General features: G+C 45.7%; 1 protein-coding gene across 5 annotated transcripts in view; it reads right to left on the bottom strand.

Annotated features, from left to right (window-relative positions):
• Window positions 1–3,017: 3,017 nt before the first annotated feature.
• Window positions 3,018–21,615, bottom strand: part of CC2D2A (coiled-coil and C2 domain containing 2A) — a 237,142-nt gene continuing 218,544 nt past the window's right edge. For 4 of the 5 annotated variants that reach the window (XM_030191203.1, XM_030191206.1, XM_030191204.1 and 1 more), the window contains 3 exons: window positions 6,054–6,112; window positions 5,783–5,960; window positions 3,018–3,430 (listed from right to left, as the gene is read on the bottom strand). In XM_030191203.1, the coding sequence (XP_030047063.1) occupies window positions 3,242–3,430; window positions 5,783–5,960; window positions 6,054–6,112 (426 nt within the window). In that variant the 3' untranslated portion in view covers window positions 3,018–3,241. Of the gene's footprint in view, window positions 3,431–5,782; window positions 5,961–6,053; window positions 6,113–6,887; window positions 6,975–21,615 lie in introns of those variants that run through there. The other variant, XR_003940710.1, reaches the window with a different exon arrangement.

Below are 21,615 nucleotides of genomic sequence, written 5' to 3'. Positions count from 1 at the left end.
TAAGGATGCATGCTGTCATATCTCAACAATGAATTTCTGTCTGTACTTTTGACAAAAACATCTGTTCTTAGAGACCCAAAGTCTTTTTTGATGAGTACATCCAAAAAATTGATCGACTTTGGATGACTATTACTTTCGAATTTGATCGTTGCATGACATTCATTCAAGCCCGTAACAAACTCCTCCAGTTCCCTTTGTGAACCTTGCCAGAGAAGGAAAACATCGTCAATATATCTACCCCAGTATTTAACTTTCGCATATCCTTGTGCCGTATATACAAATTGTTTTTCGTATTGACCCATGAAAATATTTGCTATTGAAGGAGCAAATGAGGCTCCCATAGCTATGCCTGAGATCTGCAAATACAGATCATTATTAAAAATAAAATGATTATTGAATAAAGCAATTTCAACTAATTGTACTATAAACTCAGTAGGTACTGTGTGTGGACGAGGGCGACCCTCTAGTGCATTTTCAACTGCCCGTACGGCTTCTTTTTGAGGAATTGCAGTATAGAGAGAATGTACATCCAGAGTGACTATCAGTGTCTCTTCATTGATACTTAACCTTGTTAGTATTTGCAAAAAATGGGAAGTATCTCTGATATAGGCTGGTATATTTTGTACTAATGATCTTAGGAAACAATCCGTGTATTTACAAACTCTTTCTAGTAAGGAATTCCTTGAAGAAACAATAGGCCTACCCGGAGGAGAGGTAAGGTTTTTGTGGATTTTAGGGACCGTATAAAAAATCGGTGTTACGGAATATAAAGGACACAGATATTGTCTTTCTTTTTTAGTCAAGAATCCTTCGTTTTCAGCTCTTTTTGTTATTTCTTGTAGCTTACTGAGTAAATCATACGTAAGGTCTTGACTCAACTTTCTGTATGTGTTTTCATCTGATAATTGTTGTTGTATTTCATTTATGTAATAGTCCCTATCCAACACAACCACCGCTCCCCCCTTATCAGCTTATCTAAGGAAACATTGGAACATTATGTCTACACAACCAGCATTTCTTGATCATCATTTAATGATGTCTTTTTCACGCAATAGGAATCTTCAAGATCAATTTAGCTATGCCGATGTGTGGACACAAAAACATCATATAGTAGGACGCCATCGAAAATGTGGACACTGCTCGATTTGTTCAATAACTAAGGAAGGTTCTGTTTTCACTTCTACAACTGGTAGAGAGTTTCAGCTGAGACACAATACCACATGTGAGTCTGCCAATGTGGTTTATGTGTTCTGGTGCCCGTGTGGCTTAATGTATGTGGGACATACCACATGCCAGTTTAAAACTAGAGTCATCGAACATAGACATTGTGTAACTAAACTTAAGCTGGAGGCACCAATGACTCTACATTGTGTGCATTTCCAACACCAATTTGATCAATTAACCTGCATGGTCATTGACCAAGTGATATTGGGTAAGAGAGGGGGGGATATTAAAACCATTCTATGGAGAAAAGAACAGTTTTGGATCTATCTTTTGCAAACAGTGGAACCGCAAGGTTTGAACCGCAATATAGAATGGAACGCCTACTATTAAAGCTCTTAGGCCATCTTTCAGTCATGGAATAAATTGATTGGAGCAACCTGTATGGAGGCGGGGCGTTCCAATTCTGTAGCTCTGATGCGGCAGGGTTTATATTTCCGGGTAGCGATCTGTTTCTTTGCGCCATTCTGTGAATTGAAATTGTGAACAAGTTCGGTTTTCTCGAGGTCCGGAGCAGGATCCCAGTTATAAAATTTTCCTGAAGCAGCCAGATTTTGGCGAAACAAGGCGCACTTGTCGGAAGAGTGATTGTAAGAGAGACACGGAGGGTGTTTCTTATAACTGGAAAAGCAATTGTTAAAGAGACACGGAAGGTGTTTCATGTAACTGAACAATAGAGCACCAGCACCAGCTCCACTTTCGACTACCTCTAGCCTGAAAATAGTATTCCTAAGGAGTCCTGCGTCAACAACAATCAGATAAGTGACTGTTGAATAGTATGAACTAACAAGAAAGATTTGTTTATTTATAAGAGACCGCTCCAGGTTAGTAATACATTAGCAGGCAGAGAGTTATATGTTCAGGCGGTTGTATAGGAGAATAAGTAGGGGGTATATATGATGGGGGAGGTGCACCTATCTTAACTTTTGTTAATGGTTGAGAGGCGAGGAGTTTTTAGACCATCCGGTTTTCTCAATTATATTTGAGTTTTTTCGGGTGGCTTTTTTTCTCCAAGTCTCCCCACCTGAACCAGTGATAGTAATTTACTCCTCATTTGAATGGCAAACCAAGCTTGAGTAGCAATGGGTGTCCATGAGGTGGTTTGAGGTTCCTTTGTTAAAATATAATCTAGATCTTGATTGTGGATCCTTAAGTTAAGAGCGGTGACACACCTATCTCTATATTTAGTTTTCCAAACTGTTTATCCTATTTACATGTGTATCCAATCTATACATATAAATGGTACAATTTACATGTGTAGAGACTTCTATAATGACATCCTAGATCAATAAAGACACACAAACATTAAAAATTAATTTTGAAAGGGCTACTATATTGTAAGAAAAACAGTTAAAATAATTTATAATTTTGCTTTAAAATTTATTTGTACATTTAAAAATATTTATAAAAGAACATTTAGAAATCAGGATTTACAAGATACATAATTTAATAGTGTAATATATACAGTTCAAATGCCACAGTAACTCAGAATAAATATTTCTGTTTGCAAGATCTGATACATCAATCTGCATCTCTACAGACTGAAAATACACACTGATATTATCAAGCTTCCTTTAAAACTATGTGTCACTAATGGACAAATACAAAAATATATTTTAAACATGATTTGATATTAAATGGGGATTTCTCCTAAATAAGCATTTACAATAGTACAAAAATAAGACAGAAAATAATTTTGCTACTTAAGTTTTACTATTAAGGCTTCTGACAATTAATATGTAGAAATAAAGATCAAGAAACAAATTGAGCTAAGTCCTGCAAAATGATCTCACATTTTTGTCAACCTTTACTTTTAGATATATAAGTACACTAACACAGCCATCATACTAATTTATTGCATACAGTTAACAGAAAACAGGCTGATTAAGTCCCTTGAAACTGATTTAGCCAAGTTTAAAATGATAAGAATTGGGCATGATACTTTTCATTCATACATACATCAAAGACATTTCAATCTACCATTGTTTTTTGTATAAAGCCATGTTCTCATTTTAAAAGTTCATCTATTGCGAATAAGTGATGCTACATATATCCATACAGAAAGTATGTTTTTTGGATATGCACGGACGTACACTGCCAGAGCAAACTCCACATTGGGAACTTCTGTGTTATGGACTCCTGTGCTGTACACAGCCTCTACAAGAGGTCTCACTTCAGAAAACGCCATGTGAATAGGAAATCCAGAAAACTGGGGGGAAAGAAAAGATACCAGTGAATGCTTCTTCATAGCTCCCAAATACATTTAGGTTCTGGGTATTTTTTTTTTTTTTACTTTTAGGTAAACTGTAAATAAAATATGAGCTATGTTTGCTAAAACATTTTAAAAATTCCTAACTTTCTTAGGGCACTGTAGTTAGAACACAGCACAATGAAATCTGAGAACACCTAGCTTTTCATACCAAGCACTCATTTATACCTATTTGAATGCGCCACCTTCAAAAAAATGGACTGTAAGAACATATTGGGGTAGATATTTAGAACAATTTAACTAGGCAGGAAAGGCTCCTGCCTGGTTAAATCATGGTGAGCAGGCCATCCTTGGATTTTCTGTGGAACTTAACCAAACAGGTACTCACCTCCCAGGAATCAAGGACACATATCAGTGAGGAGAAAACGAGGAGCAGATTTAGAGAAGTGGGCACAGTTTACACCTACCCTCTCTCTCCCTCTCTCTAGACTAGTGCAGTACTGTACCAAGAGGAAAGAGCAGGCCAGCAGCAAGTAGTAGAAACTGACTGGGGTGCACCTACTGTTTCACGTCCCCACTGTACTCCAAAGTCTTTGTGTCCTACTAATGTTGCTCAATCCTTCTCCTCCATACTCTTGTCCCACTGGGGTGTAGTACTGCGTTAGTCACTGGGGAGGGGAAGAAATGGACATAGAAATAAACTGCGACTCCTGGTCTAAACCTGCTCCTCCTGTTTTCACCCTGTTAATGTGATTCCTCAATTCCTAGGAGGTATGAAAAGTGTATCAATGCACTGAGGACACAGCTTTACATCTCCTGTGTAGGAAGAGGCCCCGCCTGCATGTACTCTGCAGCTCCCATGTGGAAAGGGTCCAACTACAGTACTTTTCTGCAGCATCCACATAGGATGGGAGGCCCAAGCTGCACACTGTCTTTGGCTCCAACAAGTTACTGGCAAAAAGCACTTCTCAGCCCTTATTTATTGACAAGAAAAATTCAGATGTACGCAGTCTTCTGACTGTTCTTAGACAAGGTTGCTTCATTGGTTAGTATGATCTATTACTCATAATCCAGTCCTGTGGAAGTGTGTTCCCATTAGAGACCCCAGCAGATGACTTTATGACCATCTGGGGTCATGACCCATAGTTTATTAACTGTTGCTTTAGTTTGTAGCCCACTATTCTGATTTCTAACCTCAGCTAAGACAGACAGGCAGTCACTGCCTCACTGCATTAATTTCTGATCCAATTCATAAAACTTCTTTTAATTCCCAGACTGCTGTCTTACATAAGCCTCCTTTTTAAAATGTAAGCCAGGCCTTTCAGTGCTGCAAACAAGTTAAGATTTTAGGATATGAACACTAGAATAAATGAACAGAATTAAGATTTATTTTGCATACAGTGACTCTAATTTAAATTAATTGATAGTTGCTCTGGAATCTGCTATTCAGGCTATAATCTAAAATTGCCATATAAAGCATTCTACCAAATTTGCTAGATATGGTTGTGATATTCTTCTTCAAATCTCCATGCCTACCACTTTTTGTTCTCTATGAATTTAGAAAAGAATGAAGTTCTTAACATTTCCCAGAAATTATCCAAAATAGAGATCAGACTGAGATTTTCTATGGTATATCTCAATTTATTAAACAAAGCTCTCAGCCTTTTTAGATACCTGAGCAGGTCCTTTACTACTAACTAGAGAGGGCAACTATTTCACCAACAAATGGATGGTGGATGTGATTCCTTTAAGCTTTATAGTGTACAGATGCAAAACATTGAAAACTGCCTTATCTCAGTTCCTAGTTAAAAATATTCCCAGTTCAGACTATCCTGTTATATTTTGCAGGTTCCTTTCTGTTCACTTGTGTACCACCTTATGTTTATTTATGATTAGTTAGCATGAGTTAATGCCATTACAGCATGCTATCATTCCTATGGGCCCTGCGGCAGATAGTGTAGAGTAATGCTGTTAGTAAATGATTTCCTTTAGTTTTATCACTGCATTTTTAGATACGTGTGCTCTAGTTTCACTATTCAGCTTTTCCTCTATAACATTTCTCCTTAAACATGATATTTGTACTTTCCACACTAATCCTCCTTGGCTGTTACATAGCTGGATACCTTTTCTGATGCAAGACTAATATGGCAAAGATGAAATAATGTTCATTTAGAAGATCTTCTACTAAGCCGTGGTAGCGTTTTTAGCTGCGACAGAAAATCAGCTGGCAGTAAATGCCAAGACACCTATTATATTCCTGTGGGTATCTCGACGTTTACCGCCAGCTGATTTCTACTGCGAGCTAAAAATGATACCGCAGCTTAGTAAAAGACCCCCTTAATGTTTTCTTACCCTGTAATCTCCCAGTTGTTTCTGCAGCTCTGTTTGGTGATCATTTCCTACATCTTTTCCTTGATTTTGCTCGAGAAGAGGCAAGAAATGTCGAAGTGTGGAGGTACAGTATCTGTTCCATCGAGTTGGATGTCTTGACCTCCAGTTCATAATTTTTTCCTTCAATATCTTTTCAATTCTGCATAGAACATGATTAGCTGTCAGGCTGGATACATCTTTGTATGTGGGAAAAAGTTATTACATTTTGACAGAAACTGTTTATTTTTGTTACCTGTCTTGTAGTTCTACAGCAGCAGCTTGATCTGTAGGATGATAAATTAATTCTTCAGGCTAACAAAAAGAAAAGAAGCGTGATTTGTACACAGAAGTGTAAAACACCCCAAATTTAATATGATATTAAGAAGAAATGTGCTTTATAGTTAAGAGTACAGAAGTCAGGAATTACTTCAAGCCTGCACTAAAAAGCATTTCAGTTCCTGCACCAGAGCTGGCGGCTTTTGTGGGTGGCTCCAGTCCCACAAAGGGGGCAGATGCAGTTGCTGCAGCACAGAAAGTTACTGGTCTTTCATCAAGCAAGGATGCAGATGGGTTGCCACAACACTACAGCACCCCAGTAACTGTGAATCAGACCCAAGTGGCTGGAATTGTGGACACTGGTTTTAGCATCACTTAATTATGAACAGAGCTAGTGCCAGAAGATGCTATTCTTCCAGGGCGCACTGTGCAGGTTGAGTTAGCCAATGGATCCAGAGAGATTGTACCCATTGCTTGAAAATTCCTGGATTGGGGTACCAAGCCTGGATACAGAGAAGTAGGAATAATGAAATTGTGCCGGTACCAATGCTGTGTGGGACTGACATGGGTCTAATGAACATAACCCTTGATAGCGGAGTCAGCATTTCTGCTATGGTGACCCGTAGTCAGGCACGGGCAGCCCAACAAGCAGAATCAGCAGAGATCACCTCTCCAGTTCCAGATCCTGAGCAAGTCCAGGTGGAATAACCTGACCAAGCAGCAGGAGGAGGCGCTCCAGTGCCTCCAGAACCACCAGTTCCAGAGGTGACCAGGGCCGTGAATATGGAACAGCCTGACTTAACTGACATACCTATTGATCTCCATGAAGATCCCACAGGGTTTCTTCATCAACAAGTATTAACGCTGCTATCACAAGCGGCTGAAGATCAGTTAATCTCTAGGAAAGAATATAATTACCTTTATAATAAATATCCGATGAAACCGGTAATATATTTTTTACCTAAAGTGCATAAGGTTCTTGAATCTCCACCAGCTAGACTGATTGTGTCTAGTAATCAATCTATGCTTGAGCCCCTTTCACAATACCTTGATTTTCATCTGAGTGATTTTGTGTTGCAATTACAATCATATTTGAGGGATTTGACACATTTAATAAACATCTTGAATGTGTTAGATCTCGCTCAATACATAGAGATTAGGCTAGTAACACTGGATGTTCGGGCTTTATATACCAATATTCCCCAAGTGCGTGCAAAAGACATTGCTACCCATTATTTGAAGCAAACTGGGCTGTCTGAAGCTCATGTTCGATTGATGCAGAAAATGATGACTTTGGTCATAGATAATAATTATTTCGTATTCAATGGCAAATTTTATTTGCAAACTAAAGGGGTAGCTATGGGGTCACCTGTAGCGCCTACGATTGCCTGTCTCTTTATGGGGCTGTTTGAGTCAAATTTTGTCTTTAACTGTGATTATATTGCAAAGATCCCCATCTGGAAACGCTTTAAAGATGATATTTTTTTTGTGTGGGTGGGGGATGAAAGTGAGTTGAAAACCTTCCTCGCTTATTTAAATCGTTGTGATGATAACATCAGTTTTGAAGATAATATAGCGGTTGATTGTATTAATTTTTTGGATATTACGATTTCCCTGAATGATGGTAGATTCAGTACGACATTATTTAGGAAAAAAACTGATCAAAACTCTCTACTACACTACAGAAATTTTCATCCTAGAAATTTAAGGGACAGAATCCCGGTGGGCCAGCTGCTGAGGGTTAAACGGTTGTGTTCAGATGAAGAGGATTACAAGTGCCAAGCACAAGTAGTGGCTGAACGATTTGCCCAACGAAAATACCCTAAATCAGTTATCAAGAAAGCACTTAGGAGGGCTAAAAATACACAGAGAATGGCTCCTTTGTGAGTCTAATATTGAGCAGAATGAGTGCTTGACATGTATTCTTCCATACTCTAAACAGTCTATGGTCTTACGTAAGGTGCTTATGAGGCACTGGAATATCTTGATGGTTCATCCTGTATTTAATGAATCCCCAAAAATAGCGTATAGAAGGGCACAAAATTTGGGCACGCTTTTGTCTAGTAATAGATATATTACATCTGGGGAATCGATTGTTGGGGGACATTCGAGGTGTGATAAGTGCATTTATTGTAGATACAGTATATGTGCTGATCATGTTATGCTTGGCAATAATAAAAGATATCTGAAAAGTAAAACTGACTGCAATTCCCATGAGGTAGTATATGGTATCTGCTGCCCTTGTGGCAGATGGTACATTGGATATACGATTAGAAAGATTAAGTTAAGAGTGGATGAACATCTCAGCGATATAAGATTGAATAAATTGGAGGCACCTCTTGTTGCCCATTGGGTGGATGCAGGACATGCAATAGATACATTGCGTTTTGTTGTCCTTTATCAGTTAAAGAATTTTAGAGGTGGTAATGGACCACAGAAATTGCACCAGATAGAACAGAAATATATTTTTCTGTACAATACCCTTGAACCAGTTGGTCTAAATCATGAAATAGAATGGGATTTGGTAAGATAATTAAAACCATGTGGTCAGGTGGGTTTTCAGCTTGGGCTGTTCTGATTGGATGGTGTGTAATTTGCCAATGTTTAAAAGGAAGGGGCGGATATTTTCTGCTATGTGCATGCCTAGAGTCTAAAGGTTTGACTGTGGTCGGACTGATTGATTCTTCAGCTACGGTATGCCAAAGATATTTACATTATTTGATTTGTGGTGAGTGAACTTTTGTTATTTGATTGGGTGGCAGAGCCAGTGGCGGGAGGCGGGGATGGTGCTGGGCAGACTTATACGGTCTGTGCCAGAGCCGGTGGTGGGAGGCGGGACTGGTGGTTGGGAGGTGGGGATGGTGCTGGGCAGACTTATACGGTCTGTGCCAGAACCAGTGGTGGGAGGCGGGGCTGGTGGTTGGGAGGCAGGGATAGTGCTGGGCAGACTTATACGGTCTGTGCCCTGAAAAGGACAGGTACAAATCAAGGTAAGGTGTACACAAAAAGTAGCACATATGAGTTTATCTTGTTGGGCAGACTGGATGGACCGTGCAGGTCTTTTTCTGCCGTCATCTACTATGTTACTATGTTATATATGTGATGTATGATAGATATGGTTTATTGTTAGTTGGTAATTTAGTTGATTTTATATGCACAGACTAACAGCTGATGACGCCAACCGAGCGAAACACAACTTCTGTGTCGGACGCCAATTGAGCGAAACACAATCTTTGTGTCGGGTTGGACAATTATCTGGGCTGGACAATCATCTGAAGGATTTGGAGAATTGACTCTGTTTGAATTGATTATCCATGGGCAGATTTCCATGAAAAAATAAAGAGACTACGAGCGGGGCAGAACCGGATGGGATTTGCCGAACGGACTGCTGACTTATTATGAAGGAAAAATCTCTGTCAATTCCTATCACGGATTCTTTCTGCTTTTGGAGGAGAGTTTTTTTAGTATTTATATGGATAATGCATGGATGGATGTATGAATGGGGGATTTCTTTTACAGATTCTTGTGATGATTTGATGTGCAGGTATAGAGCAAAAATAAGATAATTTGATTTATATATGATTGGTTTAAACATTTAATATAGAATGTGCAGAAAAATTTTATTATGATATTTAGCAATATTTTCCGTTTTTGTATTTGAGATACCTATTGAGCAGACTGTTGACCCTGATTTTTCAGATCACCAGCAGAGACCCTTCCAGATATGGATACTGATATAGGTCAGAGACATGCTTTTCAGGGAGCACAACACTCTGACCCTGACTTGGAAGCCCTGAGGCAGAGGGCTGGTCAGCCAACCAATGAGATATATAAAGACAGTATCCTATGGAAAGGGGGCTTGCTGTACAGAGAGGCTGATCCCGTTGATCCTAACAGCCCCTGGACAGCAGGCAAACAGCTTATAGTGCCCAGAGCATACAGAAAACAACACCTACAGATTACACATGATATTCCACTAGCAGGATATCAGGGGGTGACATGCACACGCACTAGATTGATACAGAAATTCTATTGACTGGGAGTATCTCAAGCCATAGCTGACTACTGTCGAACCTGTGAAGCATGCCAAAGAATGGGTAAGACCCAAGATCACTCCCAAGAAGCCCTGAAACCTTTACCCATTATCAGTGAGCCCTTTGAGAGAATAGCTGTGGATACAGTGGGGTCTCTAGCTGTCCCTAGCCAGACTGGGAAAAGATATATATTGACAGTGGTGGACTTTGCTACCAGATATCCTGAAGCAGTAGCCTTATCCTCCATAGAATCAGAGAAAATTGCCTGCCCTGCTAGAAATATTTTCCCGGGTAGGATATCCATGAGAAATACTTTCAGACCACGGGACACAGTTTATGTCTGAGCTGATCCAAAATCTGTGGGCACACTGTGGAGTGAAATCTGTACATACTACCCATATCACCATGAAACTAATGGGTTGGTGGGAGATTTAATGGGACATTAAAACATACGTTAAAGACTTTTGTGGACTCAGGAGACCAAGACTTGGAAAAGTACTTGCCCTATCTACTATCTGCATACAGAGAAATACCCCAGAAATGTACCAAGTTCTCCCCATTTGACCTGCTTTATGGCTGGAGGGTCCCTCGACCTAATAATAGAACATTGGGAATGGAAAGTTAACACCTCTGACACCCCTGTAATTGAATATGTAGTTAATATGCACCAGAAATTAGAAGACCATGTGGGCTGTTCAGAGATAACTTACAGGTAGCTCAAACTAAGCAAAAGACCTCCTATGACCATAAAGCCCGAAATAAGAGAGTTTCATGAGGACCTGCAAGTACTTGTTTTAGTCTCATACGGTGCCTGAATGATACAAACTGTTATATTTATGGACTCTCAAGACAGAAAGCAGCGTACCTTTCACATAAATATGTTAAAGGCCTATGCAGATCACACAGCTATAGTGTTAGCTGCGTGCAGCCTACTAGAAGTGTCAGGATAGTGAACCCATACCTGACCTCCTAGCAGAGGGATCTAAACAACAAATTGTAGTGGGACAACAATTAACCCCCACTCAGAAACAGAAGCTATGTTACAAAAGTACGCTGATGTGTTTCCTACTAAACCAGGAATTCTCCGAGGACAAGCAGGCTGCTTGTTCTCACTGATGGGTGACGTCCACGGCAGCCCCTCCAATCGGAACACTTTTCTAGCAAAGTCCTTTGCTAGTCCTCGCGCGCCGATGCGCACCGCGCATGCGCGGCCGTCTTCCCGCCCGAACCGGCTCGTGCCGGCCAGTCTTCTTTTGTCCGCGCTTGGTACGGTCGTGTTTCACCGTTCGCGCCCCGAAAGTTGACCTCGCGCGTCGTTTTTTCGACTTCACTTTAAAAAAAAAAAAAAAAAAAAAAGAGTGTCGGAAGGAGACCTTTTCGGTCTGCTCCCTTCCTGTACTTCTAGTTTTGCCCCGGTAAGTTTTCTTTCGTCGTCGGGGTAGGCCCTATTTAGGCCTCGGTTCGAAGTTTTCTTCCCCCTATTTTTGTGGTGCCATTTTCGCCATTTCGAGTTTTGATCTCGCCGGCGCGATTTTTCCACCCATGACATCGAAGTCTCCCAGCGGCTTCAAGAAGTGCACCCAGTGCGCCCGGGTAATCTCGCTCACTGACAGGCACGCGTCGTGTCTTCAGTGTCTGGGGGCTGGGCACCGCCCGCAGGCCTGTAGTCTGTGTTCTCTTTTGCAAAAGCGGACTCGGGTAGCGAGATTAGCCCAGTGGAACGTTTTGTTCTCAGGCTCTTCGTCGGCATCGGCACCGGGAGTATCGACTGCTTCGACGTCGTCGGCGCCCGGACCTTCATCCTCGCCCCCGATTGCATCGAGTGCATCGAGGCATTGGCCCTCTGCATCGGGGCGACATCGGAGGGCTGCGTCGGCGTCGGTGGTATCGAGACCTCCTCGTCTGCTGATGTCGTTGGACGGTGGTGCTTCGTCTGGAGTGCAGGTGAGGGCTGTCCATTCCCCTGCTGGTGGCGGTGAGCCTTCGGGTGGGTCTCCCCCTACCCTGAGGGCTCCTGCGGTACAGCCCCCCCCGAGACCGACCTCCTTTGGCCTCGGCCACGAGGAAGAGACGGCTGGATTCTACGTCCTCCTCGTCAGTGCCGTGAAGCTCCGGTGACATGCTTCGTCCCAAAAATGCGAAGAAGCATCGTCACCGGTCCCCTTCCCGTGTCGGCACCGAGAGCTCTGGGTCGCCGAGGGAGTCGGCACCCAGTAGGCATCGGCACCGAGAGGACCGCTCGCCCTCTGTTCAAGAGGTGTCGGTGCGCTCCCCTTTGGACAGCCCGGAACAGCCTCCACGCCCGGAACAGGTTCTGACATCGACTCCTGCATCGGCTTCATGTCTTTTTCCACAGCCGCTCTGAACGAGAGCCTCTGGGCCGTTCTCCCAGAGATCCTGGGAGAGCTGTTGCGCCCTACCCCTCCGGTACCGGGGGTGCTTGCGCCACCGGTACCGTCGAGCGAGGCGCCGGCTGGCCCATTGCCCGGGGTGAGGTCTCCGACATCGGTGCCGCTTGCGGTACCGAGTGCGGTAGCCTCCCAGGAAGGCTCCCCGACTACGTCGGCGGAGGGAGCTTCGCCGGTGCGGGCGAGGGAGTCTACCTCTCGACGCTCCCACCGTGGCCGTGGTTCCACGGAGTCGAGCCGGGCACGGCTGCAGACACAGGTCCGTGAACTTGTGTCTGACACCGATGGTGAGGCCTTGTGGGAAGAGGAAGAGGACATCAGATATTTCTCTGACGAGGAGTCTGAGGGTCTTCCTTCTGATCCCACTCCCTCTCCTGAAAGGCAGCTTTCTCCTCCTGAGAGCCTGTCTTTCGCTTCCTTTGTCTGGGAGATGTCTACGGCCATCCCCTTCCCGGTGGTTGTGGAGGACGAGCCCAGGGCTGAAATGTTTGAGCTCCTGGACTATCCTTCTCCACCTAAGGAAGCGTCCACAGTACCCATGCATCATGTCCTCAAAAAGACATTGCTGGCGAACTGGACCAAGCCTCTAACTAATCCCCACATTCCCAAGAAGATCGAGTCCCAGTACCGGATCCATGGGGACCCAGAGCTGATGCGCACTCAGTTGCCTCACGACTCTGGAGTTGTGGATTTGGCCCTAAAGAAGGCCAAGAGTTCTAGGGAGCATGCTTCGGCGCCCCTGGGCAAGGACTCTAGAACCTTGGACTCCTTTGGGAGGAAGGCCTACCATTCTTCTATGCTCGTGGCCAAAATTCAGTCTTACCAGCTCTACACGAGCATACACATGCGGAACAATGTGCGGCAGTTGGCGGGCTTGGTGGACAAGCTCCCCCCTGAGCAAGCCAAGCCATTTCATGAGGTGGTCAGGCAGCTGAAGGCGTGCAGAAAAGTCCTGGCCAGAGGGGTGTATGACACCTTTGATGTTGCGTCCAGGGCCACTGCTCAAGGTGTGGTGATGCGCAGACTCTCATGGCTGCATGCCTCCGACCTGGAGAATAGAATCCAGCAGCGGATTGCGGACTCGCCTTGCCGTGCGGATAATATTTTTGGAGAAAAAGTCGAGCAGGTGGTAGAGCAGCTCCACCAGCGGGACACCGCTTTCGACAAGTTCTCCCGCCGGCAGCCTTCAGCCTCTACCTCTACAGGTAGAAGATTTTTCGGGGGAAGGAAGACTGTTCCCTACTCTTCTGGCAAGCGTAGGTACAATCCTCCTTCTCGACAGCCTGCGGCCCAGGCTAAGCCCCAGCGCGCGCTCTCGTCAGCAGCGTGTGCCTCAGCAAGGCCCCTCGGCTCCCCAGCAAAAGCAAGGGACGAGCTTTTGACTGGGTCCAGCAGAGCATAGCCGACATCCAAGTGTCAGTGCCGGGCGACCTGCCAGTCGGAGGGAGGTTGAAAGCTTTTCACCTAAGGTGGCCTCTCATAACCTCCGACCAGTGGGTTCTCCAAATAGTCTGGCAAGGATACACCCTCAATTTGGCCTCAAAACCTCCAAATTGTCCACCGGGAGCTCAATCTTACAGCTTCCAACACAAGCAGGTACTTGCAGAGGAACTCTCCGCCCTTCTCAGCGCCAATGCGGTCGAGCCTGTGCCATCCGGGCAAGAAGGGCTGGGATTCTATTCTAGGTACTTCCTTGTGGAAAAGAAAACAGGGGGGATGCGTCCCATCCTAGACCTAAGGGCCCTGAACAAATATCTGGTCAAAGAAAAGTTCAGGATGCTTTCCCTGGGCACCCTTCTTCCCATGATTCAGGAAAACGATTGGCTATGCTCTCTGGACTTGAAGGACGCCTACACGCACATCCCGATACTGCCAGCTCACAGACAGTATCTGCGATTTCAGCTGGGCACACGTCACTTCCAGTACTGTGTGCTACCCTTTGGGCTCGCCTCTGCGCCCAGAGTGTTCACGAAGTGCTTGGCTGTAGTAGCAGCGGCACTTCGCAGACTGGGGGTACACGTGTTCCCATATCTCGACGATTGGCTGGTGAAGAACACATCCGAGGCAGGAGCCCTGCAGTCCATGCAGATGACTATTCGCCTCCTGGAGCTACTGGGGTTTGTGATAAATTATCCAAAGTCCCATCTTCTCCCAGTGCAGAAACTCGAATTCATAGGAGCTCTGCTGGATTCTCGGACGGCTCGCGCCTATCTTCCAGAGACGAGAGCCAACAACTTGTTGTCCCTCGTCTCGCGGGTGCGAGCGTCCCAGCAGATCACAGCTCGGCAGATGTTGAGATTGCTGGGCCACATGGCCTCCACAGTTCATGTGACTCCCATGGCCCGCCTTCACATGAGATCTGCTCAATGGACCCTAGCTTCCCAGTGGTTTCAGGCTGCTGGGGATCTAGAAGACGTGATCCACCTGTCCACGAGTTTTCTCAAATCCCTGTACTGGTGGACGATTTGGTCCAATTTGACTCGGGGACGTCCTTTCCAAATTCCTCAGCCACAAAAAGTGCTGACCACGGATGCGTCTCTCCTGGGGTGGGGAGCTCATGTCGATGGGCTTCACACCCAAGGAAGCTGGTCCCTCCAGGAACGCGATCTGCAGATCAATCTCCTGGAGTTATGAGCGGTCTGGAACGCTCTGAAGGCTTTCAGAGATCGGCTGTCCCACCAAATTATCCAAATTCAGACAACCAGGTTGCCATGTATTACATCAACAAGCAGGGGGGCACCGGATCTCGCCCCCTGTGTCAGGAAGCCGTCAGCATGTGGCTCTGGGCTCGCCGTCACGGCATGGTGCTCCAAGCCACATATCTGGCAGGCGTAAACAACAGTCTGGCCGACAGGTTGAGCAGGATTATGCAACCTCACGAGTGGTCGCTCAATTCCCGTGTAGTGCGACAGATCTTCCAGGTGTGGGGCACCCCCTTGGTAGATCTCTTCGCATCTCCAGCCAACCACAAAGTCCCTCAGTTCTGTTCCAGGCTTCAGGCCCACGGCAGACTGGCATCGGATGCCTTCCTCCTGGACTGGGGGGAGGGTCTGCTGTATGCTTATCCTCCCATACCTCTGGTGGGGAAGACTTTGTTGAAACTCAAGCAAGACCGAGGCACCATGATCCTGATTGCTCCTTTTTGGCCGCGTCAGATCTGGTTCCCTCTTCTTCTGGAGTTGTCCTCCGAAGAACCGTGGAGATTGGAGTGTTTTCCGACCCTCATCACACAGGACGAAGGGGCGCTTCTGCATCCCAACCTCCGGTCCCTGGCTCTCACGGCCTGGAGATTGAGAGCGTAGACTTTGCCTCTTTGGGTCTATCAGAGGGTGTCTCCCGCATCTTGCTTGCTTCCAGGAAAGATTCCACTAAGAGGAGTTACTTCTTTCTGTGGAGGAGGTTTGCCATCTGGTGTGACAGCAAGGCCCTAGATCCTCGCTCTTGTCCTACACAGACCCTGCTTGAATACCTTCTGCACTTGTCTGAGTCTGGTCTCAAGACCAACTCTGTAAGGGTTCACCTTAGTGCAATCAGTGCATACCATTACCGTGTGGAAGGTAAGCCGATCTCAGGACAGCCTTTAGTTGTTCGCTTCATGAGAGGTTTGCTTTTGTCAAAGCCCCCTGTCAAGCCTCCTACAGTGTCATGGGATCTCAATGTCGTTCTCACCCAGCTGATGAAACCTCCTTTTGAGCCACTGAATTCCTGCCATCTGAAGTACTTGACCTGGAAGGTCATTTTCTTGGTGGCAGTTACTTCAGCTCGTAGAGTCAGTGAGCTTCAGGCCCTGGTAGCCCAGGCCCCTTACACCAAATTTCATCATAACGGAGTAGTCCTCCGCACTCACCCTAAGTTCTTGCCAAAGGTTGTGTCGGAGTTCCATCTGAACCAGTCAATTGTCTTGCCAACATTCTTTCCCCGTCCTCATTCCTGCCCTGCTGAACGTCAGCTGCACACATTGGACTGCAAGAGAGCATTGGCCTTCTATCTGGAGTGGACACAGCCCAACAGACAGTCCGCCCAATTGTTTGTTTCTTTTGATCCCAACAGGAGGGGGAGTGGCTGTGGGAAAACGCACCATATCCAATTGGCTAGCAGATTGCATTTCCTTCACTTACGCCCAGGCTGGGCTGGCTCTTGAGGGTCATGTCACGGTTCATAATGTTAGAGCCATGGCAGCGTCGGTAGCCCACTTGAAGTCAGCCACTATTGAAGAGATTTGCAAAGCTGCGACGTGGTCATCTGTCCACACATTCACATCTCATTACTGCCTGCAGCAGGATACCCGACGCGACAGTCGGTTCGGGCAGTCAGTTCTTCAGAATCTGTTCGGGCTTTAGAATCCAACTCCACCCCCCGAGGCCCTGTTTGTTCTGTTCCAGGCTACACTCTCAGTTAGTTGGTAAATTTTTTAGGTCAATCTCAGTTATGTCCTCGCCGTTGCGAGGCCCAATTGACCAATGTGTTGTTTTGAGTGAGCCTGGGGGCTAGGGATACCCCATCAGTGAGAACAAGCAGCCTGCTTGTTCCTCGGAGAAAGCGAATGCTACATACCTGTAGAAGGTATTCTCCGAGGACAGCAGGCTGATTGTTCTCACAAACCCGCCCGCCTCCCCTTTGGAGTTGTGTCTTCCCTTGAAGTGTATTGTCTTGCTACATACTGGACTGGCCGGCTCGAGCCGGTTTCGGGCGGGAAGACGGCCGCGCATGCGCGGTGCGCGCGGGCGCGCGAGGGCTAGCAAAGGACTTTGCTAGTGAAGTTTCCGATTGGAGGGGCTGCCGTGGACGTCACCCATCAGTGAGAACAATCACAATTAAATCCGGAAAATCACATTGTGGAAAGTATATGAATTTATTTGCATTCTGCAGAGGGAAATAAGTATTTGATCCCCCACCAACCAGTAAGAGATCTGGCCCCTACAGACCAGGTAGATGCTCCAAATCAACTTGTTACCTGCATGACAGACAGCTGTCGGCAATGGTCACCTGTATGAAAGACACCTGTCCACAGACTCAGTGAATCAGTCAGACTCTAACCTCTACAAAATGGCCAAGAGCAAGGAGCTGTCTAAGGATGTCAGGGACAAGATCATACACCTGCACAAGGCTGGAATGGGCTACAAAACCATCAGTAAGACGCTGGGCGAGAAGGAGACAACTGTTGGTGCCATAGTAAGAAAATGGAAGAAGTACAAAATGACTGTCAATCGACAAAGATCTGGGGCTCCACGCAAAATCTCACCTCGTGGGGTATCCTTGATCATGAGGAAGGTTAGAAATCAGCCTACAACTACAAGGGGGGAACTTGTCAATGATCTCAAGGCAGCTGGGACCACTGTCACCACGAAAACCATTGGTAACACATTACGACATAACGGATTGCAATCCTGCAGTGCCCGCAAGGTCCCCCTGCTCCGGAAGGCACATGTGACGGCCCGTCTGAAGTTTGCCAGTGAACACCTGGATGATGCCGAGAGTGATTGGGAGAAGGTGCTGTGGTCAGATGAGACAAAAATTGAGCTCTTTGGCATGAACTCAACTCGCCGTGTTTGGAGGAAGAGAAATGCTGCCTATGACCCAAAGAACACCGTCCCCACTGTCAAGCATGGAGGTGGAAATGTTATGTTTTGGGGGTGTTTCTCTGCTAAGGGCACAGGACTACTTCACCGCATCAATGGGAGAATGGATGGGGCCATGTACCGTACAATTCTGAGTGACAACCTCCTTCCCTCCGCCAGGGCCTTAAAAATGGGTCGTGGCTGGGTCTTCCAGCACGACAATGACCCAAAACATACAGCCAAGGCAACAAAGGAGTGGCTCAGGAAGAAGCACATTAGGGTCATGGAGTGGCCTAGCCAGTCACCAGACCTTAATCCCATTGAAAACTTATGGAGGGAGCTGAAGCTGCGAGTTGCCAAGCGACAGCCCAGAACTCTTAATGATTTAGAGATGATCTGCAAAGAGGAGTGGACCAAAATTCCTCCTGACATGTGTGCAAACCTCATCATCAACTACAGAAGACGTCTGACCGCTGTGCTTGCCAACAAGGGTTTTGCCACCAAGTATTAGGTCTTGTTTGCCAGAGGGATTAAATACTTATTTCCCTCTGCAGAATGCAAATAAATTCATATACTTTCCACAATGTGATTTTCCGGATTTAATTTGTGATGTGCTATCTCTCACTGTTACCAATAACCTACCCTTCAATTATGGGCTGCTCATGTCTTTGTCAGTGGGCAAACTTACAAAATCAGCAAGGGATCAAATACTTATTTCCCCCACTGTATGAGACTGGCCGGCACGAGCCGGTTCGGGCGGGAAGACGGCCGCGCATGCGCGGTGCGCATCGGCGCGCGAGGACTAGCAAAGGACTTTGCTAGAAAAGTGTTCCGATTGGAGGGGCTGCCGTGGACGTCACCCATCAGTGAGAACAATCAGCCTGCTGTCCTCGGAGAATACCTTCTATTCATTTGGCTAATCACAATGTAGATAAGGGGTGACCATACACCACTGAAGCAGAGTGCCTAACGAATATCTGAGGTGAAGATGCTAGCCTTAGGTGTTATAAAGAATTTTCATAGCCCCTGAGCTTCTCCTGTAGTTCTTGTTCTTAAGAAAGATTTCACTACCTGCTTGTGTGTGGATTACAGAAGAGTTAATAAATGTAATGTATCTGACATCTATTCGATGCTCCGGATGGATGAGTTGCTAGACCACTTAGCTGGGGCCCAGTATCTGACTACAATGGACCTTAGCCGAGGATACTGGCAGATTTCCCTAACAGCTGCTGCACAGGAGCGATCAGCATTTATTACCCCATTTGGTCTGTATGAATTTACTGTGATGTCTTTTGGAATGAAAAAAAACGTCCCTGGTACATTTCAGTGCTTGGTGAATCGTCTTTTAGATGGGCTCCAGGCGCATGCAAGGGCTTATCTTGATGACATTGCTATGTACAGTCAGAATTGGGATAACGACCTGATCCATTTGAGTGGGGTGTTAGACCGGATCAGGGAGGCCCGCCTGACCATCAAGCCCAGCGAATGTCAGATGAGGATGGCAAAAGTGGAGTGGAGTGGCCTAATGGTTAGGGTGGTGGACTTTGGTCCTGGGGAACTAAGGAACTGAGTTCGATTCCCACTTCAGGCACAGGCAGCTCCTTGTGACTCTGGGCAAGTCACTTAACCCTCCACTGCCCCATGTGAGCCGCATTGAGCCTGCCATGAGTGGGAAAGCGTGGGGTACAAATGTAACAAACAATATTTAGGGCACAGAGTGGGAGGTGGACAGCTAAAGCCTGAACCAGCTATGGTGGAAGCTATACAGAACTGTACCACTCCCCAAACGAAAAAGCAAGTATTGGCCTTCCTTGGAACAGCAGGGTATTACAGAAAGTTTGTGCCTCACTATAGCACTATAGTCAAGCCACTAACTGACTTGACAAAAAAAAAAGACTGCCCCAAATTGTTACATGGTCGTCAGAGTGTGACACGGCCTTCCAAGCATTAAAGACTGCATTAGCTACAGCTCCCATACTAGTTGCACCTGATTACCAACAAAGATTTGTGGTACAGACTGATGCCTCAACCTATAGCATTGGGGCTGTACTCAGTCAGGTGAATAGCAAAGGGGAGGCGCACCCCATTGTGTATCTGAGTCACAAGCTCCTTGACAGAGAGGTAGCATATGCCACTATTGAGAAAGAATGTTTGGCCTTAGTGTGGGTTCTTAAGAAACTGCAACCATACCTGTATGGGCGAGACTTTACTGTCACCACAGATCGCTAGCTTAAAAGAGTCTCCGGAAAGAATGGGAAGATACTCCGATAGAGCCTGTCCCTACAAATGTACAACTTCACCATACAGCACCGGAGAGGCAGCGAACATGGAAATGCTGATGGACTCTGTAGGAAGGAAGAGCCAGAACCGCCTTGACACTGTACTGTTGAGACCCGACCAGCGGACTTAAAAGGCCACAGTCCGGCATCTCTCAAAGAGGGGAAGTGTGACGAAACAGTGGGCTTCTAATACACAACGTGTATTTCTCCGAATTGGCCAGCAGATGGCGCTTGTATTAAAGCTGTTCCAGAAAAAAAGACTCTCTTTCCCAGTTTAAGCTTATGGAAAGGCAACCTGCAGTACCTTTGGGCAGCTACTTTCAAAACTGATGCCCTGGGCTGTGTCTGGCCCTGGACTTCATATCTAGCCAGGATGTACTGGATGTTTCTTTGATATCTTCCTCCTTTTTAGGTTCAAGTACTTCGTCGAGCCTATTTATTTGACGATTTTTATATTTATTCATGTATTCAGCCCTCAAACTCGGAGCTTCTTCTCAAGTAGTCCTTTTTGCCAAACCTGTTTTCGATGACTTTTTATCCCCTTAGCAGTAACCGTTTTCTTTTTTTAGCCTTTCAGAACAGCACGTTCACATAATGTTTTTTCTTTTTGTAGAGCTGATTGCTTTGTGTTCCCTTTTTGTTTCTTTTTTTTGAAGTGGCTATGCTTCTTTTATCTTTAGTCTTTTGGTCATTAGGTGTCTATGGTGCGCCTTTCCTCCTTTTCACTTGTCCTTATTTATTGTATTAGGGTGCTCCTTTCATTCACTCTCAGGTACTTCTTTTGTATACTTTTCCAAGTGGACAATATGCATAATTTTCTCCTTTACTTTGATGTACCTAATGTTGGTCACCCAAACACACATTCGTTAAGGTCCATATTATGTGACGGGCATTATGGGTGGTTCTGTTTATTTAGCACTTTATCATATGGCATAATTATTTTTATTAAGTTGGTTTGTCTATAGATGATCCAATCATGGTCTCTTAGCTTTGTTCCTGTACACTTAGTGCAAGATGGCTTCGTTCTGTTTCTGTGAGTCTGATGTCAGAAACAGAACAAAGCCTTCGTGGGAAGAAGAGGACCTCGGCGGGCGAAGATAGGGGTCCCCCGCCAGCAAACGTAGCCCACGGTGAGGGAGGGCTGGCGGCGGGGAGGGGGGGTCGAGAGGGTTGTCGGCAGGGGAGATCCAGGGCCAAATCTACGTGGGCCCAGGCCCAAATCTACGTGGGCCCAGGCCCCCGTGGCCCCATGTAGCTACG

This window comes from Microcaecilia unicolor, chromosome 2 (genome assembly GCF_901765095.1).
Source record: "Microcaecilia unicolor chromosome 2, aMicUni1.1, whole genome shotgun sequence".
Classification (NCBI taxonomy): Eukaryota; Metazoa; Chordata; class Amphibia; order Gymnophiona; family Siphonopidae; genus Microcaecilia; species Microcaecilia unicolor.
Note: the sequence above shows the minus strand (reverse complement) of the source record. Positions and strands in the feature narration are given on the sequence as shown.